Genomic DNA, 21,489 nt, shown 5'->3' on the forward strand with positions numbered 1-21,489 from the left:
TGTGCTAAGTCACTTCAGTCCTGACTCTTTGCAACTCCATGGACTGTAGCCCACCAAGCTCTTCTGTCCATGGGATTCTCCAGGCAAGAATACTGGAGTGGGTTGCCATGCCCTACCCAGGGGGTCTTCAGGCAGGTTCTTTACCACTAGCACCACCTGGGAAGCCCATTACACGTATGCTCAGTTGCAAAGCAATTAGGAGAGCAAGCATCTGGCATTTAGATTTAGGTGGGCAGCAGGCATCTAGAAAAGGGAGACTGGTTAATACCAGTGGATAGGCAACCAACAATGTCTGACAAAATACTGCCTTATTTCTTGATCTCTTTAATTGCTTCTTTTTTGGTGTGAACCATTTAAAAAGTCTATTAAATTTGTTACAATACTGCTTCTGTTTTATGTTTTTTTTAATGTTTTTTATGTTGATTTTTTTGGCCATGAGGCATGTGGGATCTGAGCTCACCGACCAGGGATTGGACTGGCACCCTGTGTTGGAAGGCTAAGTCTCAACCACTGGACCACCAGGTGAGGTCCCTTTGATCTTCATTTCTGCGGTTATACATACTTTCTCACCTCTGATGCCTGAATTTTTTCTGTCCAGGGTGCAATTTGTTTCACTTCAAAGTTTTCAAGATGTCTTTTGGGTTTTGCACTTATTTTGCTAGAGCACCTCAAGAGACTACAGCTGGATGCTTGTTGAGCAAGTGAATGCACTCGCTCATTCCTCTGGTCAACAAACGTTTACTGAGAACCTCTTAGGAACTAGCAGTGGACTAAGTATTTATAATAAAGTGAGAATGAATCCTGGCTTTTAATTGTCCCCATTTTCTACACATACATTGAAAGAAGTTAAATTCCCTGAGTAAAGCTTTGGTTGCATCCTACAAATTTTAACATTGTCTCTTTGTCATTCATTTGCCAAATGATAATTTGACTTCCTTTTTAATGTGAAACTTATATAGGTATCTTAAATTTCCTTGTAGAGAAATGGATTTTGTCTGAGGCTTTATTTCCTAATTCACTAGAATAGAGGTCAGAGATTGTGGCATATGTCTCCTGTTCTTTGGAAGGTCTTAAAAAATCATCTAAATCTTCTCTCTGACCTTATAGTAGCTCACTTTTATTATATTGGAGTTTCTTACATTATGAATCCCCTGGTGGGGAAAAAGGCAAGCTATGAAAAGCTTCAGTTTTAAAATTTTTCTCCAGAAGGAACTATCTAACATTCTAGAAAGAAAGATGATGTAAGATGTTCATATAGTCACTGTACACTGTAAGGCCTTCCTCTTACAGGATTTCCAATACAAAACTAGGAAAACAAAAAAGTTAAGAATATAATGCAGCTCTCATTAAGCATACTTTCAATATGAGTCAGATAAGGGATACAATGTACACAATGCTAAGAAATATGATCCTAATATTACTAATTGGTTAAGTAAATAGCCCTATAAGAAATGAGAAATAATGGTGAAGTAAACAGTAAATGCGGAGAAGGCGATGGCACCCGACTCCAGTACTCTTGCCTGGAAAATCCCATGGACGGAGGAGCCTGGTAGGCTGCAGTCCATGGGGTCGCAGAGTCGGGACACGACCGAGCGACTTCACTTTCACGCATTGGAGAAGGAAATGGCAACCCACTCCAGTGTTCTTGACTGGAGAATCCCAGGGACGGGGGCGGGTGGTGGTGGTGGTGGGGGCCTCGTGGGCTGCCGTCTCTGGGGTCGCACAGAGTCAGACACGACTGAAGAGACTCAGCAGCAGCAGCAAACAGTAAATGTTGGTTAAATCCTTTCCCACTTTGATTTGGTTCAGGTTAATTTTAGCAGATAGATGTTTCATCTATATGATATTTGTATGGCGACACTTGATTTCTCATTAAGGCTAATAACCCTTCATGTTCAGAAAAGTTAGAATGATTTGTGTCTAACATTTTCACTACCTTCCTAAGTCTGCCCACTTGGCTTATCTTCATGGAGTTTTTCACTTTTTAAATGAACTCTGATGTCTAATAAATTTTGAAATAGATACACCCCTCCCAATTCCTAACACATATAAGATTTCTCATCAGTAATACATGTCAAGGGGCGGCGACTGAGAGCACCAGGCTGCGACGGCGCAGGAGCAGCCGAGACGAGTTATCCCATGTCCGAGGTCAGGGGCGGCAGCCGAGAGGAGCAACCCCATGTCCAAGGAGCAGTGGCTGCGCAGGTGCAGGAGGGCCGAGAGGAGTTACTCCACGTTCAAGGTCAGGAGGGGCGACCTCATCCAAGGTAAGGAGCAGCAGCTGCGCTTTGCTGGAGCAGTGGTGAAGAGATATCCCACATCCAAAGTAAGAGAAACCCAAGATAGTAGGTGTTGAAAGAGGGCATCAGAGGGCAGACACACTGAAGCCATAATCACAGTAAACTAGTCAATCTGATCACACGGACCACAGCCTTGTCTAATTCAATGAAACTAAGCCATGCCGTGTGGGGCCACCCAAGATGGACGGGTCATGGTGGAGAGATCTGACAGAATGTGGTCCACTGGAGAAGGGAATGGCAAAGCACTTCAGTATTCTTGCCTTGAGAACCCCATGAACAGTATGAAGAGGCAAAATGATAGGATACTGAAAGAGGAACTCCCCAGGTCGGTAAGTACCCAATATGCTACTGGAGATCAGTGGAGAAATAACTCCAGAAAGAATGAAGGGATGGAGCCAAAGCAAAAACAATACCCAGTTGTGGCACCGACTTGATGGACATGAGCTTGGGTTAAACTCCGGGAGTTGGTGATGGACAGGGAGGCCTGGCATGCTGCAATTCATGGGGTCGCAAAGAGTCAGACACGACTGAGCAACTGAACTGAATACATATCAAATTCTGTCCCTTAATTGAAGGCCTCATATCCACAGTAGTAAGTGTGATATTAAGCTGTTGTCCTTAAATGCTTTCCCACATTCCTGACAATTACATAGGCTTTTGTTTTACTAGTACACAAATTTCCAGATGTCAATTTTTATTTTTTTTTTAGTTCTACCTGCTTATTGCTACCAGCCATCTCCCTCCAACCCCTCATGCGTGTGTGCTCTGGTCATGTGACACCATGGACTGCAGCCCACTAGGCTCTTCTGTCCATAAAATTTTCCAAGAAAGAATACTGGAGTGGGTTGCCATTTCCTTCTCCCAGATGTCAAATTTTGAGGTTTCCCATGTCTTCACTCACTCCTCTGTCCTGCATGAATTCTTTGATGTTGACTAAGGTGTGAGCCACGAATAAAGGCCTTCCCACATTGCTCACATTCATAGGGTTTCTCACCAGTATGAATTTTCTGGTGTCGACTAAAGCTCTGAGCCACGGCCAAAGGCCTTCCCACATTCCTTACATTCATAGGGTTTTTCACCACTATGATTTCTCTCATGATGAGTAAGTTCTGATTGTCGAATAAAAGCCTTCCCACATTCCTTACATTTATGAGGTCTCTCACCAGTGTGAGTTTTTTGATGCCGGATAAGTTCTGTATTACAAGTAAAGGCCATTTCACATTCCTTGCATTTATAAGGTTTCTCACCCGTGTGAGCTCTCTGATGTCTGGTAAGTTCTGAGCCACAGCGAAAGGCTTTCCCACATTGCTTACACTTGTATGGTTTCTCCCCTGTATGAACACTCTGATGTCGGACAAGATGTGAATCGGAGATAAAACCTTTCCCACATTCCCTACATTTATGAGGTTTCTCGCCAGTATGAATTCTTTGATGTAGGTTCAGTTGTGAGGCACAACTGTACACCTTCCCACATTCCTTACATTCATAGCGTCTTTCACCAGTATGAATTATCTGATGAAGACTAAGTTGTGTGTCATAGCGAAAAGCTTTCCCACAGTCCTTACACTTATGGGGTTTCTCACCAGTATGGATTCTCTGATGCCGAAGAAGGTGTGAGGGACGGGTAAAGGCTTTCCCACACTCTACATTCGTTGTATTTCTCATTGGTATGACTCCTCTGATGTAAATTCAGCTGTAAGGTAGATGGAAAGGCCTTTCCACATTCCGTACACTTAAAGGGTTTCTCACCTATGTGAATCTTTTGGTGTTTACTAAGTTGTGAGGTAGAATGAAAGGCTTTCCCACATTCCTTACATTTATGAGGTTTCTCAGCAGTATTAATGCTCTGAGATCGCATCATCTGAGAGTCATGAATAAAGTCACCTTCCTTATTTTCATTACTTTTTTGGCTTTCAGAATTCTCTGATGCTTCATCAAGTCTGACCTACTATTAAAGGCTTTCTCACATTCTCCACATTTAGAGTCTTTCTCCTTATTATGACTTCTTTCATGTTGACTCTGGTGTGGTTGGGACCTGGAAGTCTTACATTCCTTGGATTCACAGGATTTTGCTCCAGTAGGAGCTGTCTGAGGTGCTCTAGGATCTGTGTGCTGAATGGAAGTGGATCTTTCTTCAAAAGTTATTATGGCTTGTCTGAAATGTTCTTCTGGTAGCCTCTCCAAGTGGCATCTGACTTCTCTGGTATACCTGACTCTAGGACACTCAAGATTAGAGCTTATAAGTCTCTTTGTTATCTCCGGTTGCAATGACTTAATTTCATAACTGTCCTCCTTTAAAGATAAAGTCTTGGCTTCTCTTCTAGATTTCCAGTCTGTAAGATAACAAAGAAAAGAGTATTTTCATGTTGCAGGAGAAAGGAAAGTTCCAAGGCAGAAACAACAAACTAAAAATAGTGAATAGTTTAAATTGCTCTTAGCACTGCGTTACATTTTGAAAAAAAAAAAAAAAAAAAAAGATGGGAGGGGAATAAGAATAGAGAAAATGAGGGCAGCTTATGAAGGAAGTGATTTTTAAAATGTTTATTTGGCTATGCCAGGTCTTAGTAGTAGCATGTGAACTCTTTCGTTGCGGCATGTGGGATCTAGTTCCCTGACCAGTGATTGAACCCAGGCCCCCTGCATTGGAAGCACCGGAGTCTTAGTCACTGCACCACCAGGAAGTCCCAAGGAAGTGACTTTTCACTTCTGGTGAGAATCAGCTGGGGAACTTGTTAAAAATACAATGTCCGGGACCTCCCAGGTGGTCTACCAGTTAAGACTCAGCACTCCCAACCCAGGGGGTCTGGGTTAGATCCCTCTTGGGGAACTAGATCCCACATGCCACATCCAGCAGTTGGTAACTAAAGACTGAAGATCTTATGTGCCACAACTAAGATCTAACATAACCAAATAAATAAATTTTTTTTTTTTAATATGTAATATCCAGGAACCAACCAACTAAATAAGAATCTAAAGGAGTAGGACATTATCTAACAGCAAGTCCTCTCATCTCTAGCCCCAGATTTTGATTACTTCTACTAGTATCTCTAGTAATAATTACCTTGTCCAGAGCCATCCCTCACCAAGATTAACAAAACATTATCCTAGCATAGTATCTCCCTATGGAAATACTATGCTCCCTATGGAAATATTCCATCCCCAACACAGTAGCCAGAGTGCTCTTATTAAAATAAGTTCGATCATGTCATTCTTCTGCTCAAAATCCTCCACTGGATTTTCTTCTCACCCAGAGTAAAAGTCAAAAGCCCTCAGTGATCCACAGGGCCTTTCCAGAACTTGTCCTGCACTACCTCTCTGACCTTACTGCCTTATCCCCTCCCATGAGCTGACTATTCTAGCTCCCTGACCAACCAGATGTTCACATTTGCCAAGCACACCCTTCCTTCAGAATCTCTGCCTACAAATATCTTCCCTAAGATATCAACATGGCTCTTTCAATTACTTCATTCTAACCTCTATTTAGATGCCAACTTAAGAGACCACTCTTTACAAAACAGGACCTTCATCAGTCTACTTACTGTACTTTTTAGCAGTGTACTTATCATATGTTATTTTATCTTTTCCCCCAACATTATGCTTGAAAGTTTTCATAACACAGAAGAATGAAAAGAACTAGACAGTGAACTCCCATAATCTCTTCACCTAGATTCTACAATAAATGTTTGGATCTACTTGCCTTATTATACATCTATCTACCCCTCCAAACATCAAGTCACCTTGCAGACATCAGTATACTTCACCTCTAAACTCGAGAGATTATATTTTAACTTGTTTACTTCTGTACTGGCTGTCCACCCTTCACTATACCTGCACAAAATAAATAATAGTTGTCTGCCGAAAGTATGGCTATTGGTATGTTTTTCTATCTCCCTCACTGATTTCTAAGGCAACTCAAAATGTGGGACTCCCTGTTTAAATGCAGTGCCTTCCCCCTGCACCTAAAATACAAAATTCACTATCAGACCTGCAAAATTCTGCAGCATCTGGCCCCCGCTTGCCTCTTCAACTTAATTTTGAGGTACTGTCACCTTCACTCACCATGAGTTCACTACACTGGCCTCCATTCAACTTGCATGTCATGCCAATTACGTTCTCATCTTTCAGGAAATGTTTTTGGCTTCTTTGCATGCTCTCTGTTCCAGGATATCTGACATGGCCAGCTTCTTTCATTCTAAACATCTTTATTTTTTATCCTATATCCTTTTCTTTGCCCTCATAATCTTTTTCTCAATTTTATAATTACGTATTTGCAAGAATACACAGAAGAACTGTACAAAAAAGATCTTCACGACCCAGATAATCACAATCGTGTGATCACTGACCTAGAGCCAGACATCCTGGACTGTGAAGTTAAGTGGGCCTTAGAAAGCATCACTACGAACAAAGCTACTGGAGGTGATGGAATTCCAGTTGAGCTATTCCAAATCCTGAAAGATGATGCTGTGAAAGTGCTGCATTCAACATGCCAGCAAATTTGGAAAACTCAGCAGTGGCCACAAGACTGGAAAACGTCAGTTCTCATTCCAATCCCAAAGAAAGGCAATGCCAAAGCATGCTCAAACTACCGCACAATTGCACTCATCTCACACGCTAGTTAAGTAATGCTCAAAATTCTCCAAGCCAGGCTTCAGCAATATGTGAACCGTGAACTTCCTGATGTTCAAGCTGGTTTTAGAAAAGGCAGAGGAACCAGAGATCAAATTGCCAACATCCACTGGATCATGGAAAAAGCAAGAGAGTTCCAGAAAAACATCTATTTCTGCTTTATTGACTATGCCAAAGCCTTTGACTGTGTGGATCACAATAAACTGTGGGAAATTCTTCAAGAGATGGGAATACCAGACCACCTGACCTGACCTGCCTCTTGAGAAATTTGTATGCAGGTCAGGAAGCAACAGTTAGAACTGGACATGGAACAACAGACTGGTTCCAAATAGCAAAAGGAGTACGTCAAGGCTGTATATTGTCAGCCTGTTTATTTAACTTATATGCAGAGTACATCATGAGAAACGCTGGACTGGAAGAAACACAAGCTGGAATCAAGATTGCCGGGAGAAATATCAATAACCTCAGATATGCAGATGACGCCACCCTTATGGCAGAAAGTGAAGAGGAACTCAAAAGCCTCTTGATGAAAGTGAGAGAGGAGGCTGAAAAAGTTGGCTTAAAGCTCAACATTCAGAAAATGAAGATCATGGCATCCGGTCCCATCACTTCATGGGAAATAGATGGGGAAACAGTGGAAACAGTGTCAGACTTTATTTTTCTGGGCTCCAAAATCACTGCAGATGGTGACTGCAGCCATGAAATTAAAAGACGCTTACTCCTTGGAAGGAAAGTTATGACCAACCTAGATAGCATATTCAAAAGCAGAGACATTACTTTGCCAACAAAGGTCCGTCTAGTCAAGGCTATGGTTTTTCCTGTGGTCATGCATGGATGTGAGAGTTGGACTGTGAAGAAGGCTGAGCACCGAAGAATTGATGCTTTTGAACTGTGGTGTTGGAGAAGACTCTTGGGAGTCCCTTGGACTGCAAGGAGATCCAACCAGTCCATTCTGAAGGAGATCAGCCCTGGGATTTCTTTGGAAGGAATGATGCTAAAGCTGAAACTCCAGTACTTTGGCCACCTCATGCGAAGAGTTGACTCATTGGAAAAGACTCTGATGCTGGGAGGGATTGGGGGCAGGAGGAGAAGGGGACGACAGAGGATGAGATGGCTGGATGGCATCACTGACTCGATGGTCATGAGTCTGAGTGAACTCCGGGAGTTGGTGATGGACAGGGAGGCCTGGCGTGCTGTGATTCATGGGGCGCAAAGAGTCGGACACGACTGAGCGACTGATCTGATTTGTTCATCAGTTTATCTACTGGTATAATTTCTCCCTAGGCTTCCCTGGAGGCTCAGTGGTAAGGAATCCACCTACTGGTCTGGGAAGATCCCACATGCCAAGGAGTGACTGAACCCGTGCGCCACAACTTCTGCAAGAGAAGCCACTGCAATGAGAAGCCCACACACCACAAGTAGAGGGTAGCCTTAGTTGAAGCCCAGCTTGCCACAACTAGAGAAAGCCCATGCAGCAGTGAAGACCCAGCACAGTCAAGAATAAAAATAAAAGTTATTAAAAAAAAAATCAGAACAAAACTGGACCCAAAGTATGGTGAAAATGGTTATCTCATGGAAAGGAGGAACGGAGGAAAGCAGAAAGGCATTTCCTTCCTGAAATCAGAGGGAATATGAGGAACAGTAGCAAGAAATTGGAAGACATGTGAAACATCAGTCTCACATTACACATTACTCTCTTGTCCAGATCGCAGGCTTCTTGGGGAGCTTTCCTAACAACATCTCAGATGTGCTGCCTGCCTTCTCACAGGTCAGGAGAGTGACATCTTCCATGGCGTTTCCCATGTGAGTCTCTATTACTCACCTGGGCACCATTCTTCTGTCTCCTTGCCCTTAACTATCCAGGGCTCCTTCCTCTGCTCCAATAAAGAGATCACATCTGGCTTAAAATTGGTGAATCCTGCTCAAGAAAGAAAAAAAGGATCAAGTTATATTGTGGGTGTCCCAGAATTAAAATCAGTCCACGATTATCACGTAAGAGGAGTAAGAAAATTAAGGGTAAGAGGAAAGGGGGATGAAGATAAAGTTCAATGGAGCAGCTGATTTCTTTTTCTTTTTATTTCAGGTCCTGAATATTTATTTTTTAAGTTTGTTTTTCCTAGGCTGCATGCATTATTTTATTAATGTATTTTTTAATTGGATGATAATTGCTTTACAATGTTGTGTTGTTTTTTGCTGTACAACAACAAGAATCAGTCATAATTATATACATATATCCCCTCTCTCTTGAGGCTTCCTGCTCTCCCCATACCACCCCACTAGGTTGTCACAGAGCACCAGGCTAAGGTCCCTGTGTTATATAGCAGCTTTCCACTAGCTATCTGTTTTACACATGATAATGTATATAGGAGCAACCAATTTCTAACTTCACAAGGGACAAAGCATTCTGTGGTAAGCACTTAGGAAGAATTGTTAATTCAGCCAAGCACTTAGGAAGGACTCACAAGAAATTGGGATTCCCTTGTGGCTCAGCTGGTAAAGAATCTGCCTGCAATGTGGGAGACCTGGGTTCGATTCCTGGGTTGGGAAGATCCCCTGAGAAGGAAAGGCTACCCACTCCAGTGTTCTGGCCTGGAGAATTCCATGGATATACAGTCCATGGGGTCGCAAAGTGTCGAACACGACTGAGTGACTTTCACTTCACAAGAAATTATTATAATAAATATAAAAATTTAAGACCAATTCTGAATTTTGGAGGACAAATCAACTTACCCAGTGAGATCAGGTTGTTATAATTCTCCAGCATCACATCTTGGTACAAATCCTTCTGAGCAGAGTGCAAGCATTCCCACTCTTTCTGAAAGAAGTAAATGACCACATCTTTGAACCTGAAATCCTGAAACCACAGATAAAAATACACAGAAATTAATGGGCCAAAATCTTTACAAGAAAATAAAAGAAAATTAAGAGAGCAATTCAATAGCTGTTTGGAAAAAAAGGACACGCTGGACCTTTCAAAATGGTAAGTCAACAGCTCCATATCAAAACCAAACAGCTTAATCAAAAAATGGGCAAAAGACCTAAACACACATTTCTTCAAAGAAGACATACAGATGCACAAAAAGCACATGAAAAGATGCTTCAACATCGTTAATTATTAGAGAAATGCAAATCAAAACTACAGTGAGATATCACCTCACACCAGTCAGAATGGCCATCATTAAAACATCTATGAATAATAAATGCTACAGAGGGTGTGGAGAAAAAGGGACCTTCCTACACTATTGGTAGGAATGTAAATTGGTACAGCCACTATGGAAAACAGTTTGGAGGTTCCTTAAAAAACTAAAAACAGAGCTCCCATATGATCCTGCAATCCCACTCCTGAGTATATGTTTGGAGAAAACCATAATTCAACAAGATACATATACCACAATATTCACTGCAGCACGACTGACAATAGCTAAGACACAGAAGCAACCTAAATGTCCATCAACAGATGAATGGATAAAGAAGATGTGATGTATTTATACAATGGGATATCACTCAGCCATAAAAAGGAACGAAACAATGCCATTTGCATGTTTTGGACATTCATCCAACATGGATGGACCCAGAGATTATCATACTAAGGAAGTAAGCCAGACAGAGAACAACAAAGAAGATGTTATTGCTTATATGTGGAATCTAAAAAAAGAAAATTTATACAAATGAACTTATATACAAAACAGAAATAGACCCACAGACATAAAAAATAAACTTATGCTTACCAAAGGGGAAAGGTGGGAGAAGGGATAAATTAGAAGTTTGGGATTAACATATATATATATATACTACTATATAGGGCTTCCCTGGTGGCTCAGGCGGTAAAGAATCTGCCTGCAATGAGGGAGACCTAGGTTCGATCCCTGGGTTGGGAAGATCTCCTGGAGAAGGGAATGGCAGCCCACTCCAGTATTCTTGCCCGGAGAATTCCATGGGCAGAGGATCCTGGTGAGCTACAGTCCATGGGGTCACAAAAAGCTGGACACGACTAAGCTATTAACACATATACATACTACTACTATATATAAAATATAACCAATAAGGATAGCACAGGGAACTATACACAACATTTTGTAATAACTTTTGAGGAAAAGAATCTGAAAAGATACGTATATGTATAACTGAATAACTTTGCTGTACACTTGAAACTAACAACATTGTAAATTGACTATACTTCAATTAGAAAAAAAAGAAAAAAATACATGGACAGTTCAGTGTGGAAACAAGGGTGATCACAGTACACATTCTTGGTGTACACACCATTTGTTAAAAAAACTGAGATATAGTTGATGTATAATACTGTATGTTTCAGGTATATAACATGCTGATTCACAATTTTTAAAATTATTTTCCATTTACAATCATTATAAAATATTGGTTACTGTACCTGTGTCATTCAAATCATTCTTAAACATGCCTGCAACTACAGATAAAACCTCTCTGGCATTATCCATTTCATTATCCAGCCAGGTCTGGGAATAAACAAAGTCTAGATAATCGGTGTTTCCCAATTAAATAAAACTGTACATGCAAGTACATAACACATACTACGTTCAGCACACAACACTGTGACCATCTCCTTGAATTTATCCATTTAAGAAATTAGTTTAAAAGTCTGAATCATTCAAAGGTATCTTTAAAAACCTCTCTCTCTGAAAATAGGATTTGAATATAGCTTATGTGATTTAATAATTTCTTAAAAACTCAGGCTCATAAATATACCAGAATATTTAATCCTAGTTGTTCTCCATGTCCACAAATAGACATCATTTTTACTGGGTGTACAGCCCCCCGTCTTATGTATTCAGTGCTGTATTTTGCAGCACTAGCTTAGACAAGTTCTCTAAAGTTCTGTTGCAGTTGCAAGGGTCATTACTTCTTAATAATTTATACATCTGGTTGAATTGTTCCTGTTACAGTAAACTGTCCCCAACTATACTCTCTTTGTTCCAGAACTCCCAGAACTAATGGAGTAAGATCCAGACTCACACGATGAGACCCACGATGAGCAAACACTACACAAGTTCAAAATGGACCCACAGGTTCCGTGTGGACTATCACATAACTGCATACACAGAATCTATCATATGTCTATCATATCCTCAGTCCCAAAAAAAAATCTCAGAGCCAAAAATATAAGCAAATACTAAGAATCGAAAAAATCAGTATCAATTACCTTCTTGTCTAATTGGAAGAAAAAATGGCAACACACTCCAGTATTCTTGTGGGGAAACTCCCATGGAAGAGAAGCCTGGTGGGCTACAGTCCATGGGGTCACAAAGAGGCAGACATGAATGAGTGACTGGAAATGCATCCACTATTATTGGAAAACCCAAGTCTGCAACATGGAGTCGCACTTAACCACTCACCTCCACTTCATCAAAGCACAGGTCTAACAAGAGAGGGACAACATTTCCAGCAAGGGTTGGTTTTCCCATTCCATCAGTACTCCTGGTGGAAGGATATACACTTATGGAATGCTAAATGGTTTCTGAATAAACAGTTAAACATTTGTTGGAGAAGAGAGAGACACTTAGGGGACAGCAGCATCACTCATTGGAATTGGAAGAACTGGGGAACAAGTTCTTCGGAGAGGCTCAGGGAAGCAAGCAGTTCCAGGAAAAAGAAATCCACAGTTCAAATCTTCCAAAATAAAAAAGTACTCTTGATGTAGGAGAGAGAAGAAACATCAATTCATATAAGCAATGGCTTTTAGGGTTACAAACCAGATCATTTATATCCTGGGTTCACCCAAGAGAAATACAAGTTAAGAAGGCAAAGGAAGAAGAGGCAAGAACAGCCCTGAGTCACCAGACTGACTTCAGAGTCCGCAAATGAAGTTTCCTCTCTCCTTCCCTGTTCCTATCTTCCTGCTTTTGGCAACCCAGTGTGTTCACACACAAACACAGAGTCCCTTTCTCTTTCTCCATCTGAGGGAGAGTAACAAACCTTGGCTTTCCCTGAACTCCAGGGAATCCAACTGTACATAATGTGTTCCAACTGTACATAATGTGTTCAGAAGAAATAACTTTTCCACCATGAGGAGCTCATCTGAACCCAGAAGAGCCTGCTCTGATCTGCCCCGGGTAGACCCTTCATCTATCAGGAAGATGCTAAGCTCCTCAGGTGAGGAGCATCTTAGAGACATGAGGACATCCTCAGGCCCAGAGCACAGGACACTTAGGCAGGCCCAGCCCTGGACGGATTCCGCAACAGAGGTCTCCAGCCTCCTCCATGCCTAAGACTCAAGTACTTCCTTGGCTTTGTGCCCATATCCCAGAACTAGGGCCCCAAGAACCCAATCTAGAACTTCTTTCCACAAAGACCCTGTCCAGAATCACCAATACTGGGCCAGACAACCAATATGCCTCAGCCTCAGCCAAGGTCAACTACCCAGATGCAGGCTTCCATGGCTTTTGTTGTTGTTCTGGTTGTTCGGTCACTATGTCCAACTCTCTGTGACCCTATGGACTGCAGCAGGCTCCCTTGTCTTTCACTGTCTCCTGGAGTTTGCTCAAATTCATGTCCATTGAGTAGGTAATGCTATCCAACCATCTCATCCTCTGCCATCCCATTCTCCTTTTGCCTTCAATCAGGGTCTTTTCCAATGACAGCTTTACATGAAACCATAATTTTCAGAATCCTCATGGTCTGTACATCCTGGTCCCCAGCCAAGATCATCCATGGCTTTCTTGCTTTTCATTCCTACCCTCAGCCTTACTGCTGATAGGCAGTGCTCACTGCGTCTGAAGCACAATTACTGTGCATTAAGCACTTTTAGTCCCTGGTGTCTTATATGTATTAATCTTCAGGAAAAGCCCGTGAATCTTTAGGTTAGTGAAGTAAGTAATTTACTCAAGTTTGCAGTAAGCAGTGGCACCACTGGGCTTTAAATTTAGATTTCTCCAGCCCTCCAGATGATGCCCTTCCACTTCTGACCCTTGCACATGCAGCCAGGGATTTCCTGATCCTTTGCAAGAACCTGAGCTGGACTCTGCACCTAGGGCAGCAGAAAACACTTGGTTTGCTCTGTTTATCACTGCAGAGCACAACACTATGAGGGGGGGAAATCAAAGTAGAAGGGTAAGGGAGGAAAGAAGCAGTTCTGTAAACAGAATTCCTTTGAAATGAACTAACAGTGACTTATTTAAGTTGAGGGGTATGTGGAAAATTTCACATAACATGTAAAAGATTAACTGGGACCCAGAAAAACAACAGAACTCCAACAAATGAAAACAGACTGAGCAGCATTCCAAGAACAGTGAATGTGCTAAGTTGGAGGTAGAGAGGGAGACAAATTGCATCCTGTGTGTCTGAGGAACAGATAAGTTAACGGTGATAACTGGTGAGGGATTCTGGGAAAGGAGTAGACAGCCGTGATGGTGGAGAAATCCAAAGGGGCCAGAGAAGAAAGGCCTTGGATGATGGTCATCTTTGCCAGGACTAAATACAGATATTTACTATAATAAATAAACAATAGTGTAAAAGAGCTGGGGTTTTATCCTGAAAGTAACAGGGATTCACTGAATAAAGGAAGTGATACAGTTGGACTATTTTATTTTGGAGGAATAAACTAGAATTAGGGAGTCCAATGGCACCCCAGTCCAGTACTCTTGCCTGGAAAATCCATGGACAGAGGAGCCTGGTAGGCTGCAGCCCATGGGGTTGCTAAGAGTCGGGCACGACTGAGTGACTTCACTTTCACTTTTCACTTTCATGCATTGGAGAAGGAAATGGCAACCCACTCCAGTGTTCTTGCCTGGAGAATCCCAGGGGTGGGGAAGTCTGGTGGGCTGCCGTCTATGGGGTCACACAGAGTCGGACACGACTGAAGCGACTTAGCAGCAGCAGCAGCAGCAGGGAGTCCAATCAAGGTTCCCCTGGTGGCTCAGTGGTAAAGAATCTGCCTACAATACAGAAGACATGGGTTTAATCCCTGGGTGGGGAAAATCCCCTAGAGAAGGGAATGGCTATCCACTCCAGTGTTTTTTCTTGCCTGAAGAATGCTATGGTCAGAGCTGTAGTCAGACAGGTCAGAGTGTGGCGGGCTACAGTCCATGAGGTCAACAAAAGTCGGAACAACTGAGCGACTAACACTTTCAGGGAGTTCAATCAGGTAAATGCACTACCCGTTCCCACAGAAGTTTGACCTGGCACACAGACAGCGGGGTGGGGTCGCAGGGCATGAGAGCAAGGACCAGGAAAAGAGACAGATTCAATGGGCTCTGCCACCTCACTGATGTTGGGGAGACCAGGAAGTAAGAGTTAGGGGACCTCCAGGTTGCCAGTGTAATGGCACATTCAGGTGAATTTCCATTATCAGCATATTCCCCAAAGCCTGCAGACTACATGATACAGAAGTTTTGAGGAAGTTCATGGTCAGAGAGCTAAGAAATGGCAGAAACAAAGGTAGGCTCTACCCTTTTATGCAGTGCAAATATCATTAATACAGAGAAAGGACAACAAGAATTCTAAGAGGAGGAAATAGAGGGAGAAATGGACAGTCAAAGGTTGAAGGGCAAAGGGAAGCTGGAGTTCCTTCCTCACCAAAATGTGCTGAGAACTGAGGGAGAAGATATGGTCCCTTTCTCAGATTTTAGGAAGGTTCTGACCAGAATGGAAATATGAAGACAAACTCAGTAAGTTTCCACAGGATTCAGAAGAAAAGTCAAAGACAAAGGAAGAAACAGATTTATCCAAGGGGAAAAAAAAAGAGTATTTCTTCTTTCTTTCTTTTTTGCTATTTACTCTTTAGAAAAGTAAAGAATATTTCTAAAGAATATTTAGCTTAAATATTTCAATACTAAAGAAATATGTAGTTCTGAAAAGCAACTGGACAGAATTAATTAAAAAAAAAGAAAAAAAAAAAAAAAAAGAGTTCTAACTCAGACACATCGAGGGGGAAAAACTCCCAAAGAGTCAGACATGCCTGAGCACATACACACATAGGAATTTTACAGCCAATGTTCTGTAGTTATATCTCAAATCAGATACCTTAAAGATTAAACTGTTTAGACAAAAAGCACTTTAGAAAAATGAGTGACTTTTATATTTTTATATTAGAGAAGACCTTCTGGCATGACATAAAGAAAACACTTTTTGAAAACACACACAAAATAGATTAACCGTGAAAAAATACTTCTAAAACAATCTATAAATGACAGAGTAGTTCTGAAAAGAACTTTGCTTAATGTATGCTTAATATGCTTAATGTGTAAACTGACAAATGGGCAAGAGAAATCAGTAGGCAATTTAGAAATTCCAACTGTACCATTTATTAACTGTAACTCCGGAGCAACTGACTCAACACAATCTATTTTCTCATCTGTCAACTTAGAATAATACCAAATTTCATCAAATCTGATATGCCACTGTTTGTAAAGCCCCCATTACTTTAAATACCAGGAAAGAAATAAATGTCATCAATTAAACTATAACTTGCCAGGAACTGAAAAACCCATCCTGATTTCAAAGAAGTTAAAATGTGGAGGGGGGAAAAAAAAATCACAGAATTCACATTCATACCTGACTGATAGGGTTGTTATGTGGATCCAACAAGATAACGTATCAAGAACTTAAAGCTACAAGTGGCTCAAAGTGAACACCCAATAAGTTAAATTGCTTCTATTAGTAATTTGATCCCATTCTGAAAACAAAATTACACACCCACACATATGTGCAGATAAAATAATTTTAAAATATTAATAATGACTACCTCTAGATGGTAGGACCATGGGCATTAAACTTTAATAACTTACTCAAATTTTGGAAATTTTTGCAAGAAACCTGTATTACTTTTGGAGAAGGAAATGGCAACCCACTCCAGTACTCTTGACTGGAAAATCCTATGGATGGAGGAGCCTGGCAGGTCCATGGGGTCACAAAGAGTCGGACAAGACTAAGTGACTTCACTTATTGTATTACTTTAATCATCACAAAGAGAGCAATTAGTTATTTATATTTGGGTGGGGATGAAGAAATATCAAGATCTGAAAGGGGCTGGCAGGCATTCCGTGCTGTTAGAAATTTGGAAGCAAACAGGCTACAGTGAACCTGGACCCCTAAAATTTCTTTTACAAGAAAGAAATTCGTACGATTTAAGTAACTTATTCTGTTCTTCAACTTCCCTACCAAATCACACAAGCACATTCTCTCAAGACTGTTATGTTGTTGCTGTTTAGTCGCTCAGTCTTGTCTGACTCTTTTGTGACTCCATGGACTGCAGCCCACCAGGCTCCTCTGTCCGTGGGATTTCCCAGGCAAGAATACTGGAGTGGGTTGACATTTCCTTCTCCAGAGGATCCCGGACCCAGGGATTGAACCCATGTCTCCTGCATTGGTAGGTAAATTCTTTACTACTGAGCCATCAGGTAAGCCCCCAAGATTGTTATAACACTGAACAAAATCCAGGGAAATGGAAATTCCAGATGAGAATACATGCACAGCAGATAGCCCAGGTTTAACCATCGGTGGTTTCCTTCTCTCTTCCCCTTTCTCCAAATCACTACTGTTAATCTCCTGGATGAAGTGAAGTAAAGTGAAAGCCGCTCAGTTGTGTCCGACTCTTTGTGACTCCATGGACCATACAATCCATGGAATTCTCCAGGCCAGAGTACTGCAGTGGGTAGCCTTTCCATTCTACAGGGGATCTTCCCATAGAATCCTGAAATGATAGTGTCCTGAAAACCAACAAGTCGCCCTTTCCAAGAAGAGAATGGCAAACAACCTACCTCCTCCACCATGACTTTTGATGCACAGCAACTCTTTTCTTCTCCTCTTCTGGATTCTTAGAGAAGGAAAAAAATAGAAAATGGTTAAGAAACTATGAGACTGCAGGTACTACCTGGAGCCTGGGGGAGGCCAAGGCAGAACAAATCCCTGCTCCACCCCAGGCACTGAGAGGGAGCCCAAAGCCAAAGAGGCCAGCTACCTCTTTCATCATCAAAAAGAAGAGCAGACAACCTTAGACGTCCAGATGGGAGTCCTGGGAAAGACTCCCAGACTGTGGCCTCCTTCTTTCACAAGAGCCTGGCTTTGTGTACTTCCAGACCCAAATTGAGCCCATATCTGTGATGCAAAGAAACCGGATCCACCTGCTGGAGTCCCACGTTTCTGTCCTCTAGGCTGGGGGCACGTTGACTGAGCCTTGGCGGCCACAAGGTGAAAAACAGAGAAGTGGAAGTAGGAAGAGAGTCCCAACCCAAAGCTCTAGAAACCCCGTGCAAGCGTGCTAAGTCGCTTCAGTCGTGTCTGACTCTTTCCGACTCCATGGGCTGTAGCCCACCAGGATCCTCTGTCCACAGTCTGGGATTCTCCAGGCAAGAATACTGGAGTGGCCCGCCATGCCCTCCTACAGGGGATCTTCCCGATCCAGGGACCGAACCCGCGTCTCTTACATCTCCTGCATTGGCAGGTGGGCTCTTTATCACTAGCACCACCTGGAAAGCACCCTAGAAACCCCCGACACCACCAAGAACGGCCCCAGGAAAACGCCATTCACTGCGCTGGAGAGCGAGCGGCTGCAGTTGTGTCAGTTCTTGGGCCGAAGAGTGCAATGGGAGCGCGATCCCGGGCTGAGGCAGGCGCCCAGGACCCACCCACCCGCGGACCCCATTCAACACCTGCCAAAAATGTACAAAAAGAGCGCCATTCCCAGCTCCAGCCCCAAAGGCAGAGTCGGCGACGTGGCCATATTGGGGGTGCGCGCGCACCCCCACACACACCTACCCACACACCCACGCACAGAGCCACAGAGTCCAACTTCGACAGAATACCCACCACAACCCCGCTAGATACTGGCTGCCCAGCACCGGACGTCTGGCGCACAAACCACTTCCAGGGAGCATCTCACGGGCTTTCTTTCCCTAGGCAGGCAGCCACACAGCTGCTACACTCCTGACCTTCAGACATCCGACCCCGAGCCAGCCTGAAGCCACACCCACCCGTGCTTGCGCTCGGCCGACACCTCCCACCCCTAAGTGTGGACAGGCGGCCTGGATGCCACCCCCTCCCCGTCAGGCTTTATTTTTCAAGCGCGGGCACGTTGCTTGGACATGCTCGACAGCCACCCATATTTAAAACTCCTGACAAACCCCAGACCTGCCCCGGGGCCCCTCACCGTTCACTTCTCTGGGGTCCTCTCACGCCTGTCTGATGGAATCCGCCCCAAAGCAGTGAGCGAAGCGAACTCGAAATGCCTCAATCCTTTGCGTTCGAACTCCCTCCAACTCACACGGTCCAGCCAACTTCGTACGGAAACCACACATACTGAGGGGCCCTCGGGGAAATGTAGTCCGTGGGAGTAAAAATCCAAGCAGGGCCTGGGCAGGCACAACCTTTTTCGTCCCGAGTCGCGTCGTATTCCAAGCTTCAACGAAGCCCAATCCCGATCGCCCAGCCACGCCTGAGCATCCTCCAAGGATCGGGGCGAACCGACCGGTCGAGGTAGCAACAGGTGGCCTTGGATGGGTAAGAAAGGGTTGTGGCCCTTGGAGGCTTCTGGGAAACGTAGCCCACAGTCGGGGTAACGGGGGTGCTCAAGTTTCATTCCCAGAGGTCCCCAGCGCACCTCTCGGTCTGGAACGTCGAACCCTGCAGCCGGAAGTCAAAGCTTTTCCAAACGACTTGGGCGGGGCCCCAGAGACGCCCGGTAGGGGTTGGATCCACCCTGGAGGCTTCTGGGAAATGTAGTCCCAGGCTAACGGGTTGGAGGTCGGGTTGGGGAGAGACTGAAGGGGAGCAAATGAGTTCTTGATGGGGAAGTCCGAGAAGGGCCCGGGGAGGTTCAAGAAGGACAACCCTGAGTCCCGGGATGGACTACCAATACTAAACTTAATAATAAGTAATACTGTTAAAATATGTCATACTGTTTTCAAACATTTTGTAAGTACTTAAATATAGATAAAAAGACATGTAGTAGTAAGATCTCCGGAAAGTCACAACAATATTTAACAGTAGTTAATTTCGAGGATGTGCGGTTGTGAGTTTTTTCTTTTTACTTTAAGTATTCCCTTATATTTGGGCCATTTTCATGTCCTTCTTGTAAAATATTACTTATTAAATTTTGTTAAATATAAAATGAACAACTGCTGCTAAGTCACTTCAGTCGTGTCCGACTCTGTGCGACCCCATAGATGGCAGCCCTCTAGGCTCCCCCATCCCTGGGATTCTCCAGGCAAGAACACTGGAGTGGGTTGCCATTTCCTTCTCCAATGCATGAAAGTGAAAAGTGAAAGTGAAGTCGCTCAGTGGTATCCGACCTTCATCGACCTCAGGGACTGAAGCTTTCCAGGCTCCTCCGTCCATGGGATTTTCCAGGCAAGAGTACTGAAATGGACAACTATTGTGGATGCAAAAAATCAATAAACAACCTACAATAAGCAATAGAAGAAGGTTTTACTTCAGCTGTACTGAGAACCATAGTGGAGGATTTAGCTTGTCAGTAGTTCTTAGAAACTGGTCTGGGAAGCATGGCTTTCAGCATATTTTGTATTTTGTTAGAGCAAAATACATACATCAAACATGACTTGAGAACATTCCTTCAAAATTTCAAGAGACAGATTAGCACGTACACAGGGAGTCACTATAGCCTTGGTTTCTGGGAAAGGAATCTTATCTTTAAAGGAGTACTGAAAGTGAAAGTCACTTGGTCATCTCTGACTCTTTGTGACCCCATGGACCATACAGTACATGGAATTCTCCAGGCCACAATACTGGAGTGGATAGCCTTTCCTTTCTCCAGGGATCTTCCCAACTCAGGGATTGAACCCAGGTCTCCCACATTGCAGGCAGATTCTTTATCAGCTGAGCCACCAGGGAAGCCCTAAAGGAGTACTGGCATGGGCTTATAGGAGGGGAGGTGTTTGTTTATTTGCACCTTCAAAGTGAACAGTCTTTACTTCTGGATCATGCATTTTTTTTACTCTTTAATGGTTAAAGGAGATGAATAATGTATGATGGTGACTACAGCCATTTATAATGCAGATGGTGACTGCAGCCATGAAATTAAAAGATGCTTGCTCTTTGGAAGAAAAGTTATGACCAACTTAGACAGCATATTAAAAGGCAGAGACATTACTTTGCCAGCAAAGGTTCAGTTCAGTTCAGTCACTCAGTCGTGTCCGACTCTTTGCGACCCCATGAATTGCAGCACGCCAGGCCTCCCTGTCCATCACCAACTCCCGGAGTTCACTCAAACTCACGTCCATTGAGTCAATGATGCCATCCAGCCATCTCATCCTCTGTCATCCCCTTCTCCTCCTGTCCCCAATCTTTTCCAATGAGTCAACTCTTCGCATGAGGTGGCCAAAGTACTGGAGTTTCAGCTTTAGCATCATTCCTTCCAAAGAACACCCAGGACTGATCTCCTTTAGAATGGACTGGTTGGATCTCCTTGCAGTCCAAGGGACTCTCAAGGGTCTTCTAGGTACGTCTAGTCAAAGCTATGGTTTTTCCAGTAGTCATGTATGGATGTGAGAGTTAGACTATAAAGAAAGCTGAGCGTCAAAGAACTAATGCTTTTGAACTGTGGTGTTGGAAAAGACTCTTAAGAGGCCCTTGG

The 21,489-nt window shown here is 43.2% G+C and overlaps 1 protein-coding gene across 1 annotated transcript; it reads right to left on the bottom strand.

Annotated features, from left to right (window-relative positions):
* Positions 1-391: 391 nt before the first annotated feature.
* Positions 392-20,194, bottom strand: LOC129630641 (zinc finger protein 568-like). Its single transcript, XM_055551147.1, is given in 8 exon segments — positions 392-3,942; positions 3,944-4,217; positions 4,220-4,633; positions 8,749-8,844; positions 9,657-9,780; positions 17,660-17,715; positions 19,498-19,759; positions 20,189-20,194. Coding segments are annotated over 8 exon segments (1,857 nt in total). The 3' UTR covers positions 392-3,317.
* Positions 20,195-21,489: the final 1,295 nt, after the last annotated feature.

The sequence above is a fragment of the Bubalus kerabau genome, chromosome 17 (assembly GCF_029407905.1).
Source record: "Bubalus kerabau isolate K-KA32 ecotype Philippines breed swamp buffalo chromosome 17, PCC_UOA_SB_1v2, whole genome shotgun sequence".
Lineage (NCBI taxonomy): Eukaryota > Metazoa > Chordata > Mammalia > Artiodactyla > Bovidae > Bubalus > Bubalus kerabau.